Source organism: Thunnus maccoyii, chromosome 19 (assembly GCF_910596095.1).
Source record: "Thunnus maccoyii chromosome 19, fThuMac1.1, whole genome shotgun sequence".
In the NCBI taxonomy this organism is placed as follows: Eukaryota; Metazoa; Chordata; class Actinopteri; order Scombriformes; family Scombridae; genus Thunnus; species Thunnus maccoyii.
In genome coordinates, this window is record NC_056551.1 from 17,965,016 (window position 1) to 17,985,232 (window position 20,217).

A 20,217-nucleotide genomic window follows, 5' to 3' on the forward strand; every position below is an offset into this window, starting at 1 on the left:
ATCCCTGTGCAAATGTCACATTATCCGTTTTATTTGTGCATCTTAGGTAACAAAATGCAGCTTCACCTTGATTTAAAGCCAAACTCAATACAGCTGTGGTGCTTATAATGACACAACTGTATTGCAGCACATGTTGACTTTATGGTGCAAGTCAGGCAAGCTATTTTAAAACCATGTTGATGGCACTCGGGGTCAATTACATCACACTGGACCCACAGCGAGTCTGCAAACATTGTACAGTAGAGCCTACTGTATGATGTACAACTGGGAAAATTTAGCCCACCCACCAGGGGGCGCAATAAACTGATTAGTCAGAGATTGGAGGCGGGACTTCCGGTGAAAACACTCCCCAATCGTCCCCAGTGTCCCCTCCCTCTCATAGGCTATTTATCTCCCAAATATATACCTCCATAGTCTTTGATGGAACAATTTGAGTTACTGCAGCACAGACAGCAAAGTGACTGCAGCAGAAAGAGGGCAACAAGGGGTAATTACATGATTTATGAGCGTGCAGTAACCTATAGAGCACAACATAAGGAAGGTATATTCACTATCCTAAACACTAGATGGTGCTGCTTTGCCACATTGGTGCAAGTCAATGTTTTGTTGCATTAATATGTTATTTCCTGGGGTCAATGAAGTACATGAAGTAACCAACCAGGCCAGAGTTTATATGTTTAACAGTATTATGAGTTAAGAGAAATAGGTCAGGTAATCATCAACTTGAAGGACATAAAAATATGTCTTGCATTTCATTGCACTGTAAATAACCAGGGGCCAATTTAGTGATGTGGGGGCCGCAGCTAAACGCTGTCTTGCTTCATTTTCACCATTTCTCTAACTGGGAATGTTGGTATTGGCAGTGGTAGGCTAGAATAAGTACTCATTATTAATACTGCACAGTAAAAACACTGTAAAAGTTAAAGTCCTGCATTCAAAGTTTTACTTAAAAGTGAAGAGTGAAAGAGAGGTATTATCAGCACGATGTACTTAGATTTACTTAACTAGTGTTCAAGGTGGAGCTTTTAATTCTTACATAATGCTGCATAGTTTAATCAATAATAATGTATCATATTTTATTTGTTATATTTTGTGAGTAAATGAATCTGCAGTATAACCAGTAACATTTATCTATGTATTGGTATAATGTTTTCTTCTGAAGTAGAAGTATGCAATTACATACTTTTTAAGTACTTTGGTGGACATTCTGTAAGGTATTTCAGGGTAAAATGAGTTAGAATCGTGACATAACTCAATATTTTTCATATCTAACCATCATAATAGCTGTTTGGGGCCCTTTTAGTTGGGGGCCCCAGGCAGTTACCTACCTTGCCTAATGGTAAAGTCTACCCCTGCACACAAGGAATGTGGGAGAGGAAACTTAAAAGAGAAGAGGAGAGGCCCAGCCACAGGCTACAACATAAGGTAGCTTATTATGACATTGCTGTTTGTTACATTTTCTTATTTCTTTAGTATACAGTGAACATGAAGTGTGAGTGAGAAACAGGACATTTTTGCTTCGTTATTCCGTTCCATTACAAACCAATATTTAAAGCTCAAGCTCATTTATTTGCATAAAAACATCACCAGTTATTTTTTTAACCCATAACTGCCAGGCCTTACTCCTTCATAACTGTATAATAAGAGTATCTTTTAAATTGTCGGGCAACAAAGTCAAAGTTTAGACTGTAACTAATGTAATAATAAACTCATATGGGGGATAATTTTCCACAAGACTCTGGGGTTTACAGCATATATCCGTTAATACGAGTAGACTATTGGCCCTGACCTCTGACTCTTGTGGTGTCAATCCTGTCCCGTACCAGTTGCCACACAAGCAGTCTCCCCTTGACTGATCTCAGACCAGTGCTAGCCATTCCAGTGTTGTGAATAATTGTGGTCTGCCTTGTAGCATGGATACACCAGCTAGGGACTCTAAATATATCCGAATGGTGTGTCTGAAGAGCTCAGGCATGGAGATCGTATACTTACACTGGAAATGCACCTTACTGTATTACTTTCTCAGCCATTGTGTGTGCATGTGAGCTTTTCTGACTTCCTGTCCCTGTTATATTTACATTTTGGGCTTTCGTCTGTTTATATCTGGATCAACAGTAAAATAAGGCTCACTGTGTGGTGCATGCGTGTCACTGTATCTGTCTCCTTTTTTACATTGATATGTCATGTATACACAGAGCAACTTTAAATCCACCATCAACAATGTCCACGAAGGAGGAAGGAGAACGAGAAAACACATAGAAAGGCTGATGAGAAAGACCCACGAGAACAGAGAAATTTATAAAATAGAAATCAAAAGAAAATATAGCCTATCTTTAAAAATGCAGATCTGCCTGAGCGGGCAACAAATCATTTGAGCTCAGCATTACGTTTGGGTTTCAGCACACATTCCTCGGTCACCTGTTTTCTCTTAGCTGCACATGTCACAGAGCGAGTGAAGATAAACCCAGCTGCTTTTCGTATTCATTTCAGGCAGCACTTATCGTCCCCTTTTAACTTCAGCCAGCCTTCAACCCTAAGCTCTCAAATCACTAGGGGTTGATATGAAAATAAACAATTTGTACTATAGCTGATGATGCCTGGGAGATGTATTGGCATATTAAGGGGTGCAGCCTAATTCTTCTTTGCTGAAGTGACAGGAGATTGTAGACTTGTGGCACTGGGAATGTTTTTTACAGATGAGTGCACCTCTCCAGCTCAAATAAGCAGGTAGATTTCTGAACACTTGTTATTCAATGAACCCACAAAGCAACCACAGAGGTAGACTGCAACGTTGTTCTGTCTTCCACCAGTAGCAATCTGTCTTTTTACTCAAAGATGGTATTGTATTCAGCCTGCAGTGCCATGGAAAGCCCCACTCCCTCCGCCTCTGCCCTGCACAATGAGACAAGGGTCAGCCTGTCTTTCCTTCACTGTGTTTTTGATTCACTTCTCCTTTAGGAAAATGTTGTATAACCTTTGACCCCCGACAGTGACCTTTTAAACCAACCGGCCCCACCTACAGAGTTCCTCGTCCAGGGTTTAAGGTTTAAGATTCTTCAACAGGCCCGTGACTAGCTGCCACAGAGGACACTGAGGTCATGTCCTCGGTCATATTTCTGGAAATTTGGGAGGTTATATGACATATAGAGGAGTTTACGATCACACATTGCACGTGTTGGGTTGCAAAGAAAGGTCACTGACAAAATAGACAAATGAAGAACCATTTTGCTATATAGTAAGTGTGTGCATTGTAGTAACCCTATAGCAGCTGTCTGTTAGGGTCTCAGCAGTGGTGGAAGAAGTATTCAGATCCTTTAGTTGAGTAAATGTAACGATACCACAATTTGAAAATACTACATTACAAGTAAAAGTCCACAAGTTTTAAGAGCAAAATGTACTTATAGTATTGTTAGTGAAAGTATTCCTTATGTCCTTATTCCTTAAGTGTTCAATTATTATTTATAATATTATTTTTGTAGATGTGAGAGAGTAGGAAAAACTCATTTTAACTCCTAACTTTAATGTAACATTTGGCAGTTTTCTCTAAAAATGCATCACATTTTATGATTTGATCATATATTTTGGATGAAAAGTTTACCTCTGTTGTCAAATAGTGGAGTAAAAAGAACAATATTTGCCTGTCAAATGTAGTGGAGTAGAAGCAAATATTCCTAAGTACATCACCATTGTACTCATGTACAGTACTCGAGTAAATGTACTCAGTTACTTTCCAACACTGGGTTTCCTATTGGAAATGGCCATTTTTATGAAATTATATTATGTAGGTCTATTTGTCATTAACTAATATGATAGAAATTCCTCATTCACTCTTGCACCATTTATAAATTCAGGCTGGTAACTTGTTACTTACTTTGATCAGTGAAAGAAAAAATACCAGTACCTATCTTTTGAAATACTCTGTTATGAGTAAAAGTTATGCATCTGAAAAAAAGCATTAGCATAACTCAAAATACAAAGTACCAAAAGTTCTCATTGTGCAGAATGGCCTATTGCAGAATGATTGAATTATAAATATTGATGCATTAATGTGTACGCTTCACAAAATTTTGCAGCTGGTAAATGTTGGGTTTATTTTAACTAATTTATATATTGCTGGGTATCTTAATCCCATGGTTCTCAAAGTGGGGTCCAGGGACCCTCTGGGGTCCTTGAGAGAGTTCCAGGGGGCCCCCAGAGAAAAGGGGGAATAATTTATTTTCACTATAATTGCATCCATAAGTAACACAACAAAAGAATATGTGACTATTTTGGTCATGGGTTTCATACGCCTTCTGCGATAAAACATTTAAAAGCAAAAATCTTATCAGATGGGAGACCCTGGGGCAAAATCCTATCAAATGGGGTCCAGGGTCTAATTTGTGTCAGTTTAGGGGTCCTTGACGTGAAAAAACGTTTGAGAACCACTGTCTTAATCTATAATACATCATCTAATTGTTGATTATTATGTATATTCATAATATAAATCTGCAAAATAACTAAAGTTGTCAAATGCAGTTGAGTAAAAAATGCAATTAAATAGAAGTAGCCTATAAAGGTTTACTCAAGAAAAGTACCACAAAATTGTAATTTAGTAAAGTACTTGAGTAAATATACTTATAAAATTTCCATCTATGGCTACAATGGTTGCTGAAAAGAAAAGAAAACGTCCAGGTTGAAGCTGCTTGTGGACTTTCTGAAGGATACCTCGGTTCCCCCACCACCACCACCACCACCACCTCCACCCTGTGTGCCCTCCCCCCTGTCTGTTGATATCACAGCCCGGAGAGGTTTGAATGCAGCCTCTGGCCCCCGCCGCCATGCTGCGCTGAGCTGAGAGAGAGAGAGAGCGAGCGACAAACCAAACTTTGTGACGCTGCTGCTGCACCGACACTCATCTCCTAACACACCGGGACAAAGAGGAAAACTTCCCCTCGGTGAGTACCAGCCGCTTTCGCTTCCGTGCAAAATGAAATTTGCGCCAACTAGCCGGTGAAAGCGACGCTGGCGGAACTTTTCTGTTTGAAATTTGCGAAGTAATTTCAGCCCCGCTGCTCGTACTCATGCGTGCTGTCGCGGACTTCCAGCTCAGCTGCACTTGTTGCACTGTAGCCGAAACCCCTGCTGAGACACAAAAGAAGAAAAAATTACATCTTTGCAATTCTCTATTTTGAGCTGTCCCGCGTTTTGACGGCGCAGAAAACTTATATATCACTTTCCCGCGACGTTTCTGGGCCGAATTGCAGAAAAATGAGATGTTACCAAGCGCTGTAGTTGGCTGACTGTTGCGTCCACGCAGTCGCTTGTCACTGTCCTTGAAGCGCTAAATAACTCCTGAATATAATATTACGTGTCCACCAGCAGTGGTCACACAAATCTTTTTAAAGATTAAACTCCCCTTGCAATTTTAAAATGCCATTCTGGCACCCAGAGGTCACTGAGAGGTTTCTAACCTTGGCATGCATAAATCAAGGGTGCTCTTTCATTGCAACAACAAAAGCCCTTTTATTGACAGCACTGAAGCACATATCCACGTTACCACAGTTTATATGTGGACTAGTTGGACCATCAAGTGAAAAAAATACCTGCAACACGTACTGGTTTGATTTCACATAGTTGACTTGCAGCCCCGCAGTCTCTCAAGACGTGTGTTTCTTTTTAGTTGTTTTTCTTCAGCCTTGAAGGCATCTTGTGCCAAGACAGGAGGGCAGTGCAGCTGGGGCTCATCAGCAGATGGTCATAAACCTTTCACCTGCATGCATGTCTAGTCTTAGTTGGAGCTGTGTGGACCGGAGGGAGTAATAAGAAGTTATGGAGCTGCTTTCTGTCTCACCATTTGCCCTCTGGCCTGGCTAACCCAAGTCCTGCGTCTCCATGACTCTCTTGGCTCGATGCAGTATAATTCAAACTGCACCATCACCACCCTGTTACTCCTCTTGACCTTTACCCCTTCGATAGAGTACATGCCTTCACAGGCTCAAGTTCTCTTATCTTGTGTATTACTGCTGATTAGAGCTGAAACAATCAATTGATTTATCTGATCAACAGAGAGTGAATTAGGAGATGTTTTGATCATCGTTTTAATGCTGTGAATACTTTCACTGTCGAGTAATGTGCCGATTATTTTCCCATCTTATTCATTTCTGGTCTATGAAATGTGAAAAATGCACATTGCTGTTTCCCTGAACCCAAGGTCACGTCTTCATATTTCATATGTTGTCCTATCGGAGATCCAGAAACCACAAGATATTGAGTCTAATACCATAGAAGACCAGTTATTTACATTTGAAGATGAATTTGTGGCAGTTTTGCTTTGAAAACTAATCAATTATCAAAATAGTTGCAGGTTTGTTTTCTGTCGATTAATCAACTGAACGTTTCAGCTCTAAATTGGAATTTTTCAAGCAAAAAATGGCAAACATTTGATGGTTCCAGCATCCTAATTTCTAGGATTTTATGCTTTTCTTTGAATATCTTTGGATTTCAAACTGCTGGGACACAAAAGTCTGACAATTTGAAGACGTCACCTTGGGCTCTGGGAAATCGTGACGGGTGTTTCTTCCAATATTTCGTGACATTTTACAGACCAAAAATTAATGTTGTTAATTGAGAAATAATTAGAAATTAATTGATAATTAAAATAATCATTAGTTGCAGCCCTATTCCTAATAAAAGAAGACTTTGTTAAATGGCAGCATTTGTCTTTTCTACATACTTGTTAACATTTCAGGCTCATAATGAATGAATGGATGCTCTTAACTTAAGAATAAATAATCCCCCTCACATTATATGGGAGGGTTACATTGCATAAGCACTGTGGAATTTTGAAACATGCCAGCTATTTAGTTGCTCACTAAATACAGCTGTTGTGCTTTCTAAATCTGTTTTCCACTGCTTCGTTAGTGACATTAACCGCCCCGCCTCAACCTCCTCTCCTCCCCGCTCAGCGTTTCGACAAATGCAGGGGCCATGACATCCCTTCCCTCACGGCCTCAATAAGTAATTCTTCTGCCTCATCGAGTTTGATTCCACAGGTCCTTGGCTGGGTCATATCAGGCATGGGGCAGCCACTCGGATCTTGTCAATATGATGGGGCTGGCTGGCGCTTCAGTGGCACCCGGGCAAGCCACAATCATGTCAGCCAGACCCTCAGGGGGGGCCCGAAGAACTAGCCAGAACAGGATATTGCTGTGTGATCATTCACCAGCAGCAGACAAATCATTAAACCAGTGGCTGCGTGCCACTGAGTGGTCTAGGCATTTCTGTCTGTCACACTGACTTTCCCTCAGGTTAGAAGTAGTGTTTGTGTTGTAAGGTTGTCATTGCTTCTTGCGGAAGGAACATTAAATCATGTAGATTTATTATTTTGTGTGAAACAAGGCAGGTTACAAGCATTGATACAATCATTTTTGATCCTCAGTCATTGCAGTGAAACTGTAGTCTTGATTTGTTTTGTAGATTTGAACCCGTGCTGTTTAACTTACCTGCTTTTTATGGGAGGTATCTTAAAGGATATGGCTGGCAATTTTCAATATTTTCAACAAATCTCATGTGCAGAGCCAAACCAACAATGAATTGGATGAATTCCTACTTGGAATTATTGTGTGTGTATCCAAAGCCTGATTATATCTTATTCTTCTGTGCTGTTGTTGTCCAAAAACTGTAAAAGACACGTCAATGGGCCACACTGTTGCACTGCGGTTACAGTGCTTTGCTAGCTTGTTGTGCTACATGTCACAACCGATTTTACAATGGGAAAATGTAGCACAAAGTCAAGAGGTTGTGATATGTAGCACAACAAGCTAGCAAAACACTGTTGCACTGTGTTTACAGTGCTTTGCTAGCTTGTTGTGCTACATGTCACAACCGATTTTACAATGGAAAATGTAGCACAAAGTCAAGAGGTTGTGATATGTAGCACAACAAGCTAGCAAAACACTGTCAAACGCAGCTGTGTTCCCGCGTATGCTAAGAGGTGTCTGCTGTACACAGAACTACTCTCCAGAGACTGAAAACATAGTTGCAGTTATTAGTCTTTGGAGCTGTTTCTAAACAAACTACCGTGCCCAAACTCCTCATAGCAAAGGAACATGTCACCAAGTGCAGCAGTTTGGCTCACTGACATGTTTTTAATAGGTTTTTTACTACAACGGAGGTGTACGGCACAGAGGAATAAGATATAGCAGGCTTTGGATACACACACACAAGACTTGTAAGCAGGATTAATTCATTATTGGTTTGGTTCTGCACATGAGATTTGTTGGCACTAAAAAAAACTGTAGAAAAATCGCCAGCCTTTCTGGGACTTCCCATATTGGGAAAGCTAATTGGTCTATTTTTAACATGTGTGTGTCTGTATTTGATTTGTTTGAATTCTGTTAGCGGAGAATCTGATCTATCTAGAAGTTATTCTTTGTCTTTTTACACACTCAGTGGAAGCACAGGATTCACATGTGCTAAATTAAATTACACAGACCGCCCTTGCTTGTTAATGATAACCATACTTGCGCACGCAAACCCATCTTTAGAGTCCTTTTTTTTTTTTTTTTTTCATCAATAATCAATTTAAAATGGGTGGGAAGTGGGAATCCAGTCAGGAGCTACATAGCTGAAAGAGATCTTTGTTTTAAACCTGAACTTTGTGCAGAAATGGCGCTTGTTTTGGATGTCAGGGGTTATTTACTTGGATGCCTTGTTTTGGGTTCAGACCAAACCCTGGCTGTTTGTCAAATTTCTCTCTTGTAAAAAAAAAAAAAAAAAAGTTGGAGCATTGAAATCGGTTCTTACTGGAGCGAATCCAGTGTTGCTTATAGGAGCGCACATTAAGCACACATGCTGCGTTTGTGTGCTACTCCTCAGACCCAAATGCAATTATTCAACCACCTCAACGGAGACCCAGTTTTAAGAGACGTCACTTTTCTTCACATGCCTACAGTGAGTGACTGTCAGGTAATTGAATAAACTCTAATGGGTTTGAGGGTCACCATTCATGAGCCGTCAGAGGCTTTCTTCACAGACCACTACTACACTCATCCCCTCTGCTGAGTTTGCTCGTCAGGCAGCCCCTCTGGTAGAATAATACCTGCAAATGGTCTGACAGTGTCTGGGCAGCAGCACTTCCCCCCCTGCTGTGAAGGTCACTGTAAAAGGTGCTACGTCTTCGACACGGACACACACGGCCCTTATTGTTCCCTCCTGCTCATTAGCAATCTAATTATCAGGATTCTCCCGCAGTCGAGTCAGCAACCCACTTTAATTTAAAATCATATGCACCGCATACTGAAAGAGGAACCAATGCGATTCAAATGACAACAGGGTGACCTTTTTTATACAAGCCAAATAGATGTCCTGGTATTAGGAAACAAGGTAGGAGAATTTGATGTATGAGTTGCAGCAACCTCATTGTTCTGGTCCTGCAGGAGTTAAAGGGTAGAGGTCAGGGGCCAAGTCTGTGGTGCTCTGATGTTGAGGTGTGCTGTGCTGGCTCTGAGAAACAGACATCTGGGGCAACCCCCACCTCCTTTTGAAACACACACACACACACACACACACACACATACACATACAAACCTCCCCTGCCACACCCTAGTACCCCAACACCCTCAGGCTGGAATAATTTCCTATTGGCAAATAGAGTAGCATCTGGCTGCATATCAGAAGCAGACAGCAGCATGTGTAGGCACTTTCTGTGTGTGCTTCCGTGTTACCGGCCATGCATAATGCATTGCCGCATTCCAGAGATGTCTCAGCAAAATTGTCTCATGATTGAATGGTAGTTTCAAATCAGCTGATGCAAAGATAAACACTGGATGTTTTTTGCATTTTAAGTATAATAAGTTGAAGAACAGTCCTCACCCTGCACGGCTCAGTCACTTTAGTTCTTTTCAGTGAGCAAAAGGAGTTATTGCATTAGGGAGCGCAGCACAGCAGCTGCTTGTTTGTTTGAAAATGCCGACAGTAATTGCATTAATGAAAACTGTGCAGGGAATCCAGGAAGATTCCCAAGACACTTCACCCACAGCCATGACTGACCACAGAGAGTGCAGGAATCTACTGATGCAAGGCTGCAGTGCTATTGACGGCCTACTTGATGTTTTGAAAAGGTTCCCAGCGTTGTGTTGCTGAGAGCAGGGAGCTGGAAGGGAATGGAGTGGGGAGCTAGCCTACATACAGTACATTCTGTTGCTGTGGTAGATATCACTGTCTGACACAGCTGAGAGGAGAAGGTGCTGTCTGTCTTTGTCCAACTTTTCATCTTTTAATGGGGTAGCATTTGTTTATAGGCGATAGTTTTGCCTAGGGAAAGGTCTCGCATGACAGAAAGTTAATTTGCAATCAGCAGATTTTAATCAGTTTTCTTTTTTATCAGCTTGTTGTTGATTTGTTTAGTGTTTGCATAATGAGATGTAGCCTTCAAATCCCGACGTCAGTGATCCATCGCCCGAGGATACAAACTGTCTTTACAGTTAACGCGTGTGTGTGTGTGTGTGTGTGTGTGTGTGTGTGTGTGCGCGCAGTCCACATCACCTAGGGCTAAATACAGTGCTGAGAGAGGGCAGCAGCTGGACCTGCAGTCCCCATTCATTCCTTTTTAAAAGAGAGAAAAAACGTCCCCATAACAATAGACACACTCCCACAGACACACATGCACACTACCCTAACCTCAGCCCCCTCCCCCTCTTCACCCGCCACCCCAAATTACCCCTCCCCCCCCCCTCTACACCCCCACCCCCCCTTCAGCAATTGTGTGCATTGACGCTTTCCAGAGGCGCGATCCAATGCGCTGTCGCTCCTCACTGGCGAGCAGCGTGTGACTGCTGTGACAGGGGGGGGAAAGGCAATCCTAGCCGTTTTGTTACACACTCAGACGGAGACAGTCTGCCACTCACATTCGTTAAAGTGAAACAGGCCTTTAATGCAAGCTCTCCACTGTTTACAGCCTCTCGTGCGCTTTTTTTTTTTTTTTTTTTTGAAAGTGTTTATCGCGCAAGATAGAGGGAGAGGCTGAGGGAGACCGAAGGAGGAGGGAGTGTGTGTGAAAGAGAAGAGGCACGACCGGGCAGTAGGGAGGAAGGAGGTGACAGACAAGTCGTGCCAGATGATCATATTCTATTTTTTTTTTTTCATCTGTCATGCAAACCATTGGTGACTTTTCCAGTAATAACAGTGTGACTGAGCCGAGTTGGAAGAGCGTCTCTCTCTCTCTCTCTCTCTCTCTCTTCCTCTCTCTCTCTCTCTCTCTCTGTCTACAGCATTCTTCTCTCTCAACCTGCAGGATCCTCCCACTCAGATTATGGTAAGATTCACCGCACAAACATCTTGTTGGAGCACCCGTCTTACAATGTCAACACCTTTTTCCTTTGCCTTTAGAAATCAGATGGTTTTTTTTTAAGCTGTGCAGTGGAGAGAGTGTCTTGTGCGGTGCATGCTATTTTTACCCAAATCATCAACTGGGAGGTAAATAATTCAGTGTTTTGGTGGATGGAAGGTCCTCATGATGCAGTGAATGGGACTCTAATGTGACTTATTTTGAGGAAATAGCCACACAGTTCACTTAGATAAACTGTTTTGTTGTTGGCTGCATGAGTTCAGATTGATAATGTTTACAGACAAGAGGCAGCATCTTTATTATTTTCACCTATATCTGTTGTTTTGTTTATAGTAAGGTGTGTAGAAGGAGTTGTTTTTTTTCCTGGCTGGCTGCTGTCAGGTCATAAATCTGCCTCGAGAGTCTTAAGGAGTGGCATTATCCTCCCAGCTCGGACATTTCAGATTTTCCCTTTCACCACGCCACAAGTTGTTCATCTAAACTGGGCATTGAAACACTTGGAGAAAGATATTGGTGTAATTGTTTGTGAGCGCTGGGTTCAGACAGATCAAAGCTAGCTAACATGTCTTTTCAAGTGCTGCTGCTTTTACTTCAAAGAGCACTGTTCTTCCAGCTCGAAGCAGGTCCCTATCTCCACTGTGAAACCACTCTATCTGTGTCATTCACCTGATCTTTTTTAGCCACCAGCTGCAAACCTATTGCAGGATGATTTTAACTGCTCTTTATCATTCACTGGTGTGTAGAGTTTCGAGCCAGGATCCACGCACTGTATCATTGTTTGCACAAGGAAGAGAAGGCAAGAGTTTAATTTTGGGTTTTGGGTAAGGAACTCTTTGCTTAGCAGCAAAACACTACATGCATCATCACCACAGTGAGCATGGGACATTTCTCATATGAAGCTCTCATACTCGGGTGGGACTTGCCACATTGTGCAAAAGCACAGACTTTTGCATATTTAAGCAATTTAGTTATTTCATTTGGAAATAGGCTTATTGTGTTTCTTCAGGAAAAGGCTGCAACATTTCATCCGTAACATTCTGGTGTAGCCTGCACTTTTGCAACAAAGACTGGAACAAGAACATTTGGGAGGCATTCGTTCAAACGTAGGCATTGTCCAAAGCCTTCTCGGAAGATGACCCTGATCTTTAAAAAAAAAAAATTTCCCATAAACACGGTGTGATGAGAGACCAGAGGAAATGGAACTAAACTGATTACCGGAAATGACTTGGGTGTATACAGCTAATGTCTGTCTCCGCATGGAAGACAGACACACAAGCAAAAGTTTAGTGAGCAGCTATTAGACAGGAAAATCAAAGTGACATACTGACAGGTAGGCAGATGCACCAGAGCATCAGGAAAGAGGGGAGGTCTTGATGTAGTCGTGTGAAATGGGGAAAGGAAAGCAGGAGGCACATCAGCCCGTTGAGCCATGACCCTCCACACACACAGACAGACTGCCACTGGCTGTCTCCGATGCTGGTGGCTGTCTGTCTGGGTTCGGGGGCTGATAACACTGGGCGGGGTCGAGACCCTACCTTCACTCCTCCGTCTCCCTCCAGCCCTATCAGCTGACCAGCGATAAAACCATTAATACCTCTTTGGTTAATCTGCGGTGGATTATTAACTGAAATCGACATGTTTTTGAGTGAGTGTGGTATAACATATGATTCAAACGCTCCCATTTTCTGCTTCAGGTCTTTTATAGATCCCTGACAGTGGAATAAATTGGTATCTACCTTTTTATCTGCTTATGGAACCTAAATCCCATTCTGGCAGGTCACAATCTGTGTTACACCAGCGGAACAGCAAATAATCTATAAATCTAAAGTGATGTTATTGTAATCTTTTAGTGGTAGATAAGCTGAAGAGTTAATGCCATGTTTTGGATATTGCTCATCATCAGCCAGCAGGATACAGGATGTGCCTGCTCTCATTGCCTCATTAAAATTTCAAAATCAAAATGCCGGCTGTAAACGTCTGCTGATTTATATGCATTCCCAAATAATGCATCATCAGCAGAGGTGTGTTTTTACATATGAATTTTGCATTTTTATGAATTTATTATTAGTGATAATTGGGGGATTATGCATGCTTTGATTCGCCTGATAACCAGCAGCATTGTTCCAAAATTGTCATCATTGCCTCTTTGTCACACAATCTATTCTTCATCTGTGATTGGATTCATACTGTCAGCTCGCTACCCGGAGGATTTCTTGGTGCACTCTATTTATACTAGCAAGCTGGCTGGTTGGCTGCCTTGGTAACTATGGTAACAGTATCCCCCAGAAAGTTGAAGAGACCAGTCCTTGCTAGGCTAATTGTGAGCAAGTGAAGCATGTCTGCAAAGTTAGACGTTAGTCCCAGCCCGGACAATGGCTTGTTGCAGTGGATTTTTTTTTTTTTGGTTTGTTGTCCTTAATGTCTTTTACAGACATGCATTATCCATCACAATAGAAGTGATTTGCTCAGAGCTTTTTGTTTTTATGAAGTATTTGAACACTGAATCATCTAGCTGCTTGACCTACATACACATAGAACAAAATAATGCACATAAAAAAAGGTGAAAAAAGGACTTTGAACTCAATCACCATTGCAAACAGTGTCACAAAGGTGGAGCATATAATGTTTCACACTTGTATTTATCAATATGCTGAATATATTTGGTGTATCATTGTTATAACTGTAAATAAGTTACTATAGTTTAAGTCATTTTCCGTAACAGGGTTTTTCCTGGATTTTTCTGAGACAAAGGTGGCAAAGGCACGTGTGGTGTTGTGTACACAGTTTGCACCTTCAGAGTGTTGTGCGCTTAAGTGAAAAATTAACGATTTGACAGACCAAAGTGTCCAAAGAGATTTAATTTTATACCAAGATGGAACAAAAAGCTGAAAAATAAGGGTTTTGACAAATGACAGTGTTTACTTTGTAGGCCTGGGACGATATGCTGATCTCCTGATACGATGCTATTATGATACTTGGGTGTTGATTTGATTCAGAACCGATTCTCAATGGAATGAATAGAAGAGGGGGCAATATTATCAGTAGGGATATTTTTTCCACCTAATTGCATTTTTTCCCCACTTAATTGCAGAGAACATTAAGTTGTATCTGTAGTGGAATTAACATATTATTATGCCAACTCTTATCGTGATGGCCCTCTGGCAATACAATGTTCTTCAAAATGTTCACATTCACTGTGCAAAACAAGAAAACTACTTCAACTTAGTTTATGTAAAACATGCCATATTTATTTTAATGTAACATTTTCTTCCAAACAAAACTGCAAGATTCATCCTACTTAAACAGGCTTGGATGAAACTCTCCCTGAGATAATCCTGGCAAAAGCCACAACCAGGGCAAATTTGACCTATTTCACAAGCTGCAAAGTAAATAAATGTAATCTCTGTCCACAGGGATCATGTGAAAGTAAGAGCGTTGTACAGCGTTTGGGCTTTATCAAAGGACAGGTTTTTTCGCCGGTGACTGTTTCTCTTTGTTTTTCACAAATTTGTCGTAATGATCAGGATGATGGTTCTTAAAATGGGCAAGTGTTGAAGAAATGCTCCTCCTCACATGACCGATGCTGAGCAATCATTGCAAATTTGCTTTCCGTGTTGGACACTTTTAAAAAAAAAAAAACCTCCACACTGCAGACATATTGTTGCACCTTCTTTGACGCTTGACGCAAGAAGACGTGATGATGTCGCGCTGCGTGCACACCTTTGCATCGGGGTCATGGCGTCGAGCATTTAGTCAAGCATTGAGCATGATCATATCAGCAGAAAAGTATATTTTGGGCTGATGCCGATATTTCATTTTAGAGGACCAGTGTGTAGGATTTAGTGGCATCTAGCAGTGAGGTTGCAGATTGAAACCAACCGAATATCCTCCCCCTCGCCTCACAAGCTTGTCAGAGAACCTATGGTGGCCACATAACTTGACATACACAAATGACCCTCTCTAGAGCCAGTGTTTGGTTTGTCCATTCTGGGCTACTGTAGAAACATGGCAGTGCAACATGGTGGGCTCCGTGGAAGAGGACCCGCTCCTTATGTAGATATAAAGGGCTCATTCTAAGCTAATGAAAACACAACCTTTCTTATTTTCAGGTGATTATACACCAATAATAACACACTTATGAATATTATATAATATTTCTGCCAAGTCCGTTCCGCTTGATGCCACTAAATTCTACACACTGCACCTTTTTAAAGCCTTTATTGGCTGATACGGATGATGTGCTGATATTATCATGCATACCTAATTTTCAGTCTCTTTCTCCAGTATACCGTGTGCCAAACCATTGACTGGTGTCCTCAGTCCACTGAAATACAATATGAAACATAACTGGCAGATAAGATAAATGGACCACAACCTTTTTATTTTAAAAAGTTTACTGCATTATTTAATGAATTTGAAAGCAACTTACAGTCTCCTGCCTGTAACAAAATGAGAGGGAGGCGGAGTGCTCCCCTGTTATTAACATTATATCTCCAGCAGTTGAAAGCAGCCTCTCTGCTGCACCATTAGCTTCAGGGAAAGCCATCGCTGTCAAAGATGCTGAACAGGCGCAGGGTCTTCTGAGGTGAAACAGACAGAGCACTGAGTTATTTTCTTCACCTCAGAGTCGGTTTAAGTTGTTAAAGTGCTACAAAGGCAGCTGCCAATAATACAAAGGCCTGGAGTTAGATTGGAAGGGAAAACCCCACATAAGATTTTCAACCTCCTGCAGGTGTGAATGAGTGATTTCCTCTAAACTAACTCGCATCGCTTTTCTATCTTTTGCAGACTGGCGTTGGGACGTTAGCCCTTGCCCTCACCCTCAACCATTTCTAACTGTGTGAAGAAAAGTGAAAAGAAGTTTTAATGAACCAGTATTCGCTAGCCGACGCCATGACAGACAAGTAAGTGATTTATCTTTTCTCAAGGGTGTGATTTGTGTATACCGCCTACTGTGCTCTTTGGCCTTTTTGTTTAGCTTGAAGTAAGAAGATGATGCACTGCTGTTGTGGTCACTTCTCTCGCTCTGTGCAAGATTGTCTGACTGGAAGTGTGAGAGTGTTTCAGTACAGAACTGGTGGAGAATCGGGGGGTGGGGGGTGGTGGTTGGGGGGGGGGGGGGGGGGGGTTGATAGCACAGAAAGAAGTGTGTTGTGGTTGGGGGTTGGTATAAAGACAGTCTGTTTTGCCCCTGAAGACGTATGACATTTGCATCAGGGCTGATTTGCATTCTTGTTCACTGTGCTGGTATGTCGCTGCTGCTGTTACTTCGTCTTTATTTCCCCGACAAAACACAGTCATTTAAAGGGCTTTGAGCATTTTGCTGTGTTACCTCTTCTTTTGCTCCTTCTCTTCTCTTTTTGCGGTTCCTTCATCTTTTTCCCTTCTCTTTTCATTTAGGACCAGTTCTCTATACTCTCTATCTCTTTTACTCTTTTTTTTTTTTGTTTCTTTTGTCAACTTTGCCTTTGTCTCTCAGTCCGGTATTTGTAGGATTTGATCTATATAGAGGATGGAGAATTTGGGTGCAGTAAGCAAAATAATCTGCTGTCAGTGTTCATAATAAGCGGAATAAGTGGTGCAGGCCAGTCAGCTGAAAGGGATAGGCGCAAACATAGTGAGGGCCAAACAAGGTCAGGCCTATTATGTGCTTGAGTTACAGAAAATGAAAGGGGCAGTTAAAAAAAAAAAAAAAAAGTTTGGCCCATAACAAAACCAAAAAAACAGGTTGTTTTTTAGAATACTTTGATGGCACAGATAAATCGTAGTGATAATGGAGGCTTCTGCAGGATTTAGTGAAGAGGCAGAATAAATGTATACGCAAAGAGCGAAGTTGGTGAATGAGATAGCGGTGGTTCAGTGTTTGTATGCACTTAGTCAACCCCCCAGTATCTCTCCACTTATTAGTTATGCACCTGTTCACCCTCTCAGAGAGAGAGAGAGAGAAAGACAGGGAAGGAGAGGGGGGGGGTGTCTGGTGAGTCACTCAGTCTTTCTGTGAAACAGGCCTCAGGGTAGTTCTCCTGGCCAGCACACTATAATGTCACAAGAAAATATTGTGCATCTAGCTGGTTAGTCAATCTGTATAATGCTGTATTTGCCCAGAGGGGAATTTCTCTTGCAAATTAGTAGGTTGTACAATTTCAGCCGTTCCCTCAAGGTTGCATTCCAGTTTTTTTACAGAGCTGGACATTCAGGCTCGGAAGTTTTTAAGAGTTTTGGACATAACATAAAATTTATTAAGGCTCTGCTGGACCAAATCAAAATGAAAGTGAAGATTGGGAGTTTCTAAGTAAGTGATGATGTTGTTGACAAGCTGTCCCGTTGGATGAAAGGTATCCCAGCAACCAGAAAGGGCACAAGAGGAGGGGGGGGGGGCGGTAGTTTATTGTGCGCTAGATGCTAGTCCATGTTGTAGGATGATTGTTCATCGGGGGAAGAATGATAAATGTTATGCCAAAAGGAAGTAAGGGGAAAAGTTGGAGGACGTGCCCCCCAACGGTGACGGCGAACAAAGCCTCCCTCCACATGGGACTACTTAAGATTCATACAAAGGCTGAAGAAGACGGCTACTTATTTTCCTTACTAACACACACATACACACGCACACACAGAGGCACGCACACAAATGCTCCGTTATTTTTCTCTAGCTCGCTCATGAGCAAACATTTACACAAAGCGGGATATCAGTCGACATTCCTTTTTAGATATGTGCATTCCAGTTGATATTCCCAGATACAAGCTGGCACGCGGACAAAACAAGAAGTGGAATAACATTTTACACCGTGACTGCCAAGTGCGCAATGTTCACATTGGGTTTGTTTAAAGAGCTTTGTATCTGTGTTTTCCACGCAGATGTTGCTGTTGATTCGGGGAGCTGATTTTATCTGCTCTTGCGTCCTCAAAAATGAACATGTTTCAGTTGCAGGATTTTAAGTTTAGCCTCCTATTGTACCAGGATGCCCTGGGATGAGGAAAGTTTCAAAAGCCAAATTTGCTCCGTAGTGCTTGTAGACAGGGATTCTTTCTGTTGAAATTCAAGCCTGCATAATCCTCTTCAACACACTGCTTTGTGTGTGTGTGTGTGTGTGTGTGTGTGTATGTGTGTGTGTATGTGTGCAAAAGTACAGAGTCCATGCACCCTCCATCCAGGATTTGAGTGAATAGGAATTTCATCTGGATTTTCTTTTTTTTTTTTTTTTTTTTTTTTCCCTTTCAGAAAGATTTTCACCAGGGTTTACTGTATTGCATCATTTATGAAAGACAATATCCCAAATGAACAGAGAGGATGTAGTCCAATGAAAATGTTGCTTTTAATGAATTAAAAAAATATGTTATTTTGTCTAAAGTGTTAAACTCTCAGTTAAGTTCACCGTTCTTTGGGGAAAAACACAAAAACAAAAGAAAGATGTAAAAAATGTGTTCCTTAAGCGCTCAAGCCACACTATCATATTTCTTTATGCAACTGTTCCATTCTTGTTTTCCATAAGGAGAATCTGCCTCCTACTCATTTCTCCTCGCTCTTCTTTGTCCTCGCTCTTCCTTCTCTTCAACCACTGTATGAATTTGCACGCTTGAATATCCTCTCTCATACCAAAGCCTGTTTTCTCCCTCTTCTTATGTCCTCTCTCGTTTTTCCTTCCCTCCCCCACCTGTGGTGGTGCACACTGACAGCCCTGTCAGAGGCTTGGGATGTTTATAGATGGACAGTAAGGATGGTTGCACAGATGAGAGTGTGTGTGTGTGTGTGTGAGATCGGATGGTGGTGTAGGGTTTTTTTTTTTTTTTTTTTTACAAGAATGACCACACGGTCATAGAGATGAGTGGCCTTTGTCAGTTTACTGGATGTCTGTGTGCTTTGTGTATCTGTACCAGTCAAAGTCCCACGTGTGAGTGTATTCATATCAGTCTCAGGGGAGCGAGGATCCAAAACCACTAATAGGAGCTTGTTAAGAGCTTTCTGTCAAGCAAAGCTTTGAAAACTGCAACACTTTGTCATTTGGGGCATTTTCACACCTATCTGGTCTGAATCAGTTGAGTTGGTTCTCCCCTTGGTCGGGTTTCTTTTCACACAGAGGAAAGTCCAAGCAAGCAAAAATGCAGCACCGCAAGCCACATGTTCACTGGCCAAATACAGCGTACTAGTCCAGGTCTTACCTCAATTCATTCTCTAGCTAGTTTCTAGCAGCATTATTTTTTTATCCCACTAGCATTCTGCGAAGACTCGCACCTACTTTGCCTCTGATCGGCTTTGACCCAGATATTTTTACCCTAACCATCTCACTCCTTATGCCCAAACCTAACCAACGAAAGCAACGACTACTAGCCAATCAAAGTGAGAGTGGGGAGGATCTTCCTGGGATGCAGGTGGGGAAAAAAAAATAAGGCTTGCTGACATCTGTTAAATTTGCTCATCTGCATCCCGCTATGTACAGCTCACCTGGCTACGGGAGCCGTTTTACTCAAACTTGCAGAGTACACCAAGTGTTCAGGGCGGATTGAGGATGGATCACGTTCCCACCACAAACAAACCGCCTCCTCTAAAGGGTCTTGGTGTGGTTATTGCACCCAAGTGCGATTACTAGGGTTGGGTAACAAACTTTTAAGGGTACCAACCAAATTACATTGGTATTACCTATTCACATTCAATCAATCAGTGCCAAATTCCAGTTACTTGCGGGACTGAGACTGCTTGCAGCCCCAATATAAGTTTTAAAACACACATTTACCAACCGAAGTATCTTACATCGAGGCTCCGACACTGACAGGAGCACCAACCTGTGGATACAGAGAGCCACAACTGATCCATTTTTACTAGCCCGCACAGTGGCTAGCAGCTAATTAGCATGGCTAGGATCATTAGCATAGCCGTACTGTGATGTGTGTAGCCC

At 41.8% G+C, this 20,217-nt stretch overlaps 1 protein-coding gene across 5 annotated transcripts in view; it reads left to right on the top strand.

Moving 5' to 3' along the window:
- Window positions 1-1,361: 1,361 nt before the first annotated feature.
- The window catches only part of sema4d (sema domain, immunoglobulin domain (Ig), transmembrane domain (TM) and short cytoplasmic domain, (semaphorin) 4D), a 48,145-nt gene continuing 29,289 nt past the window's right edge, over window positions 1,362-20,217 (top strand). For 2 of the 5 annotated variants that reach the window (XM_042395445.1, XM_042395441.1), the window contains exons 1-2: window positions 4,769-4,934; window positions 16,115-16,230. Coding sequence is in view for 4 of the 5 variants with exons in the window: in XM_042395441.1 (XP_042251375.1) it covers window positions 16,193-16,230 (38 nt within the window). In the remaining variant the exon portion in view is untranslated. Of the gene's footprint in view, window positions 1,426-4,760; window positions 4,935-11,157; window positions 11,294-16,114; window positions 16,231-20,217 lie in introns of those variants that run through there. The other 3 variants (XM_042395443.1, XM_042395444.1, XM_042395442.1) reach the window with 3 other exon arrangements.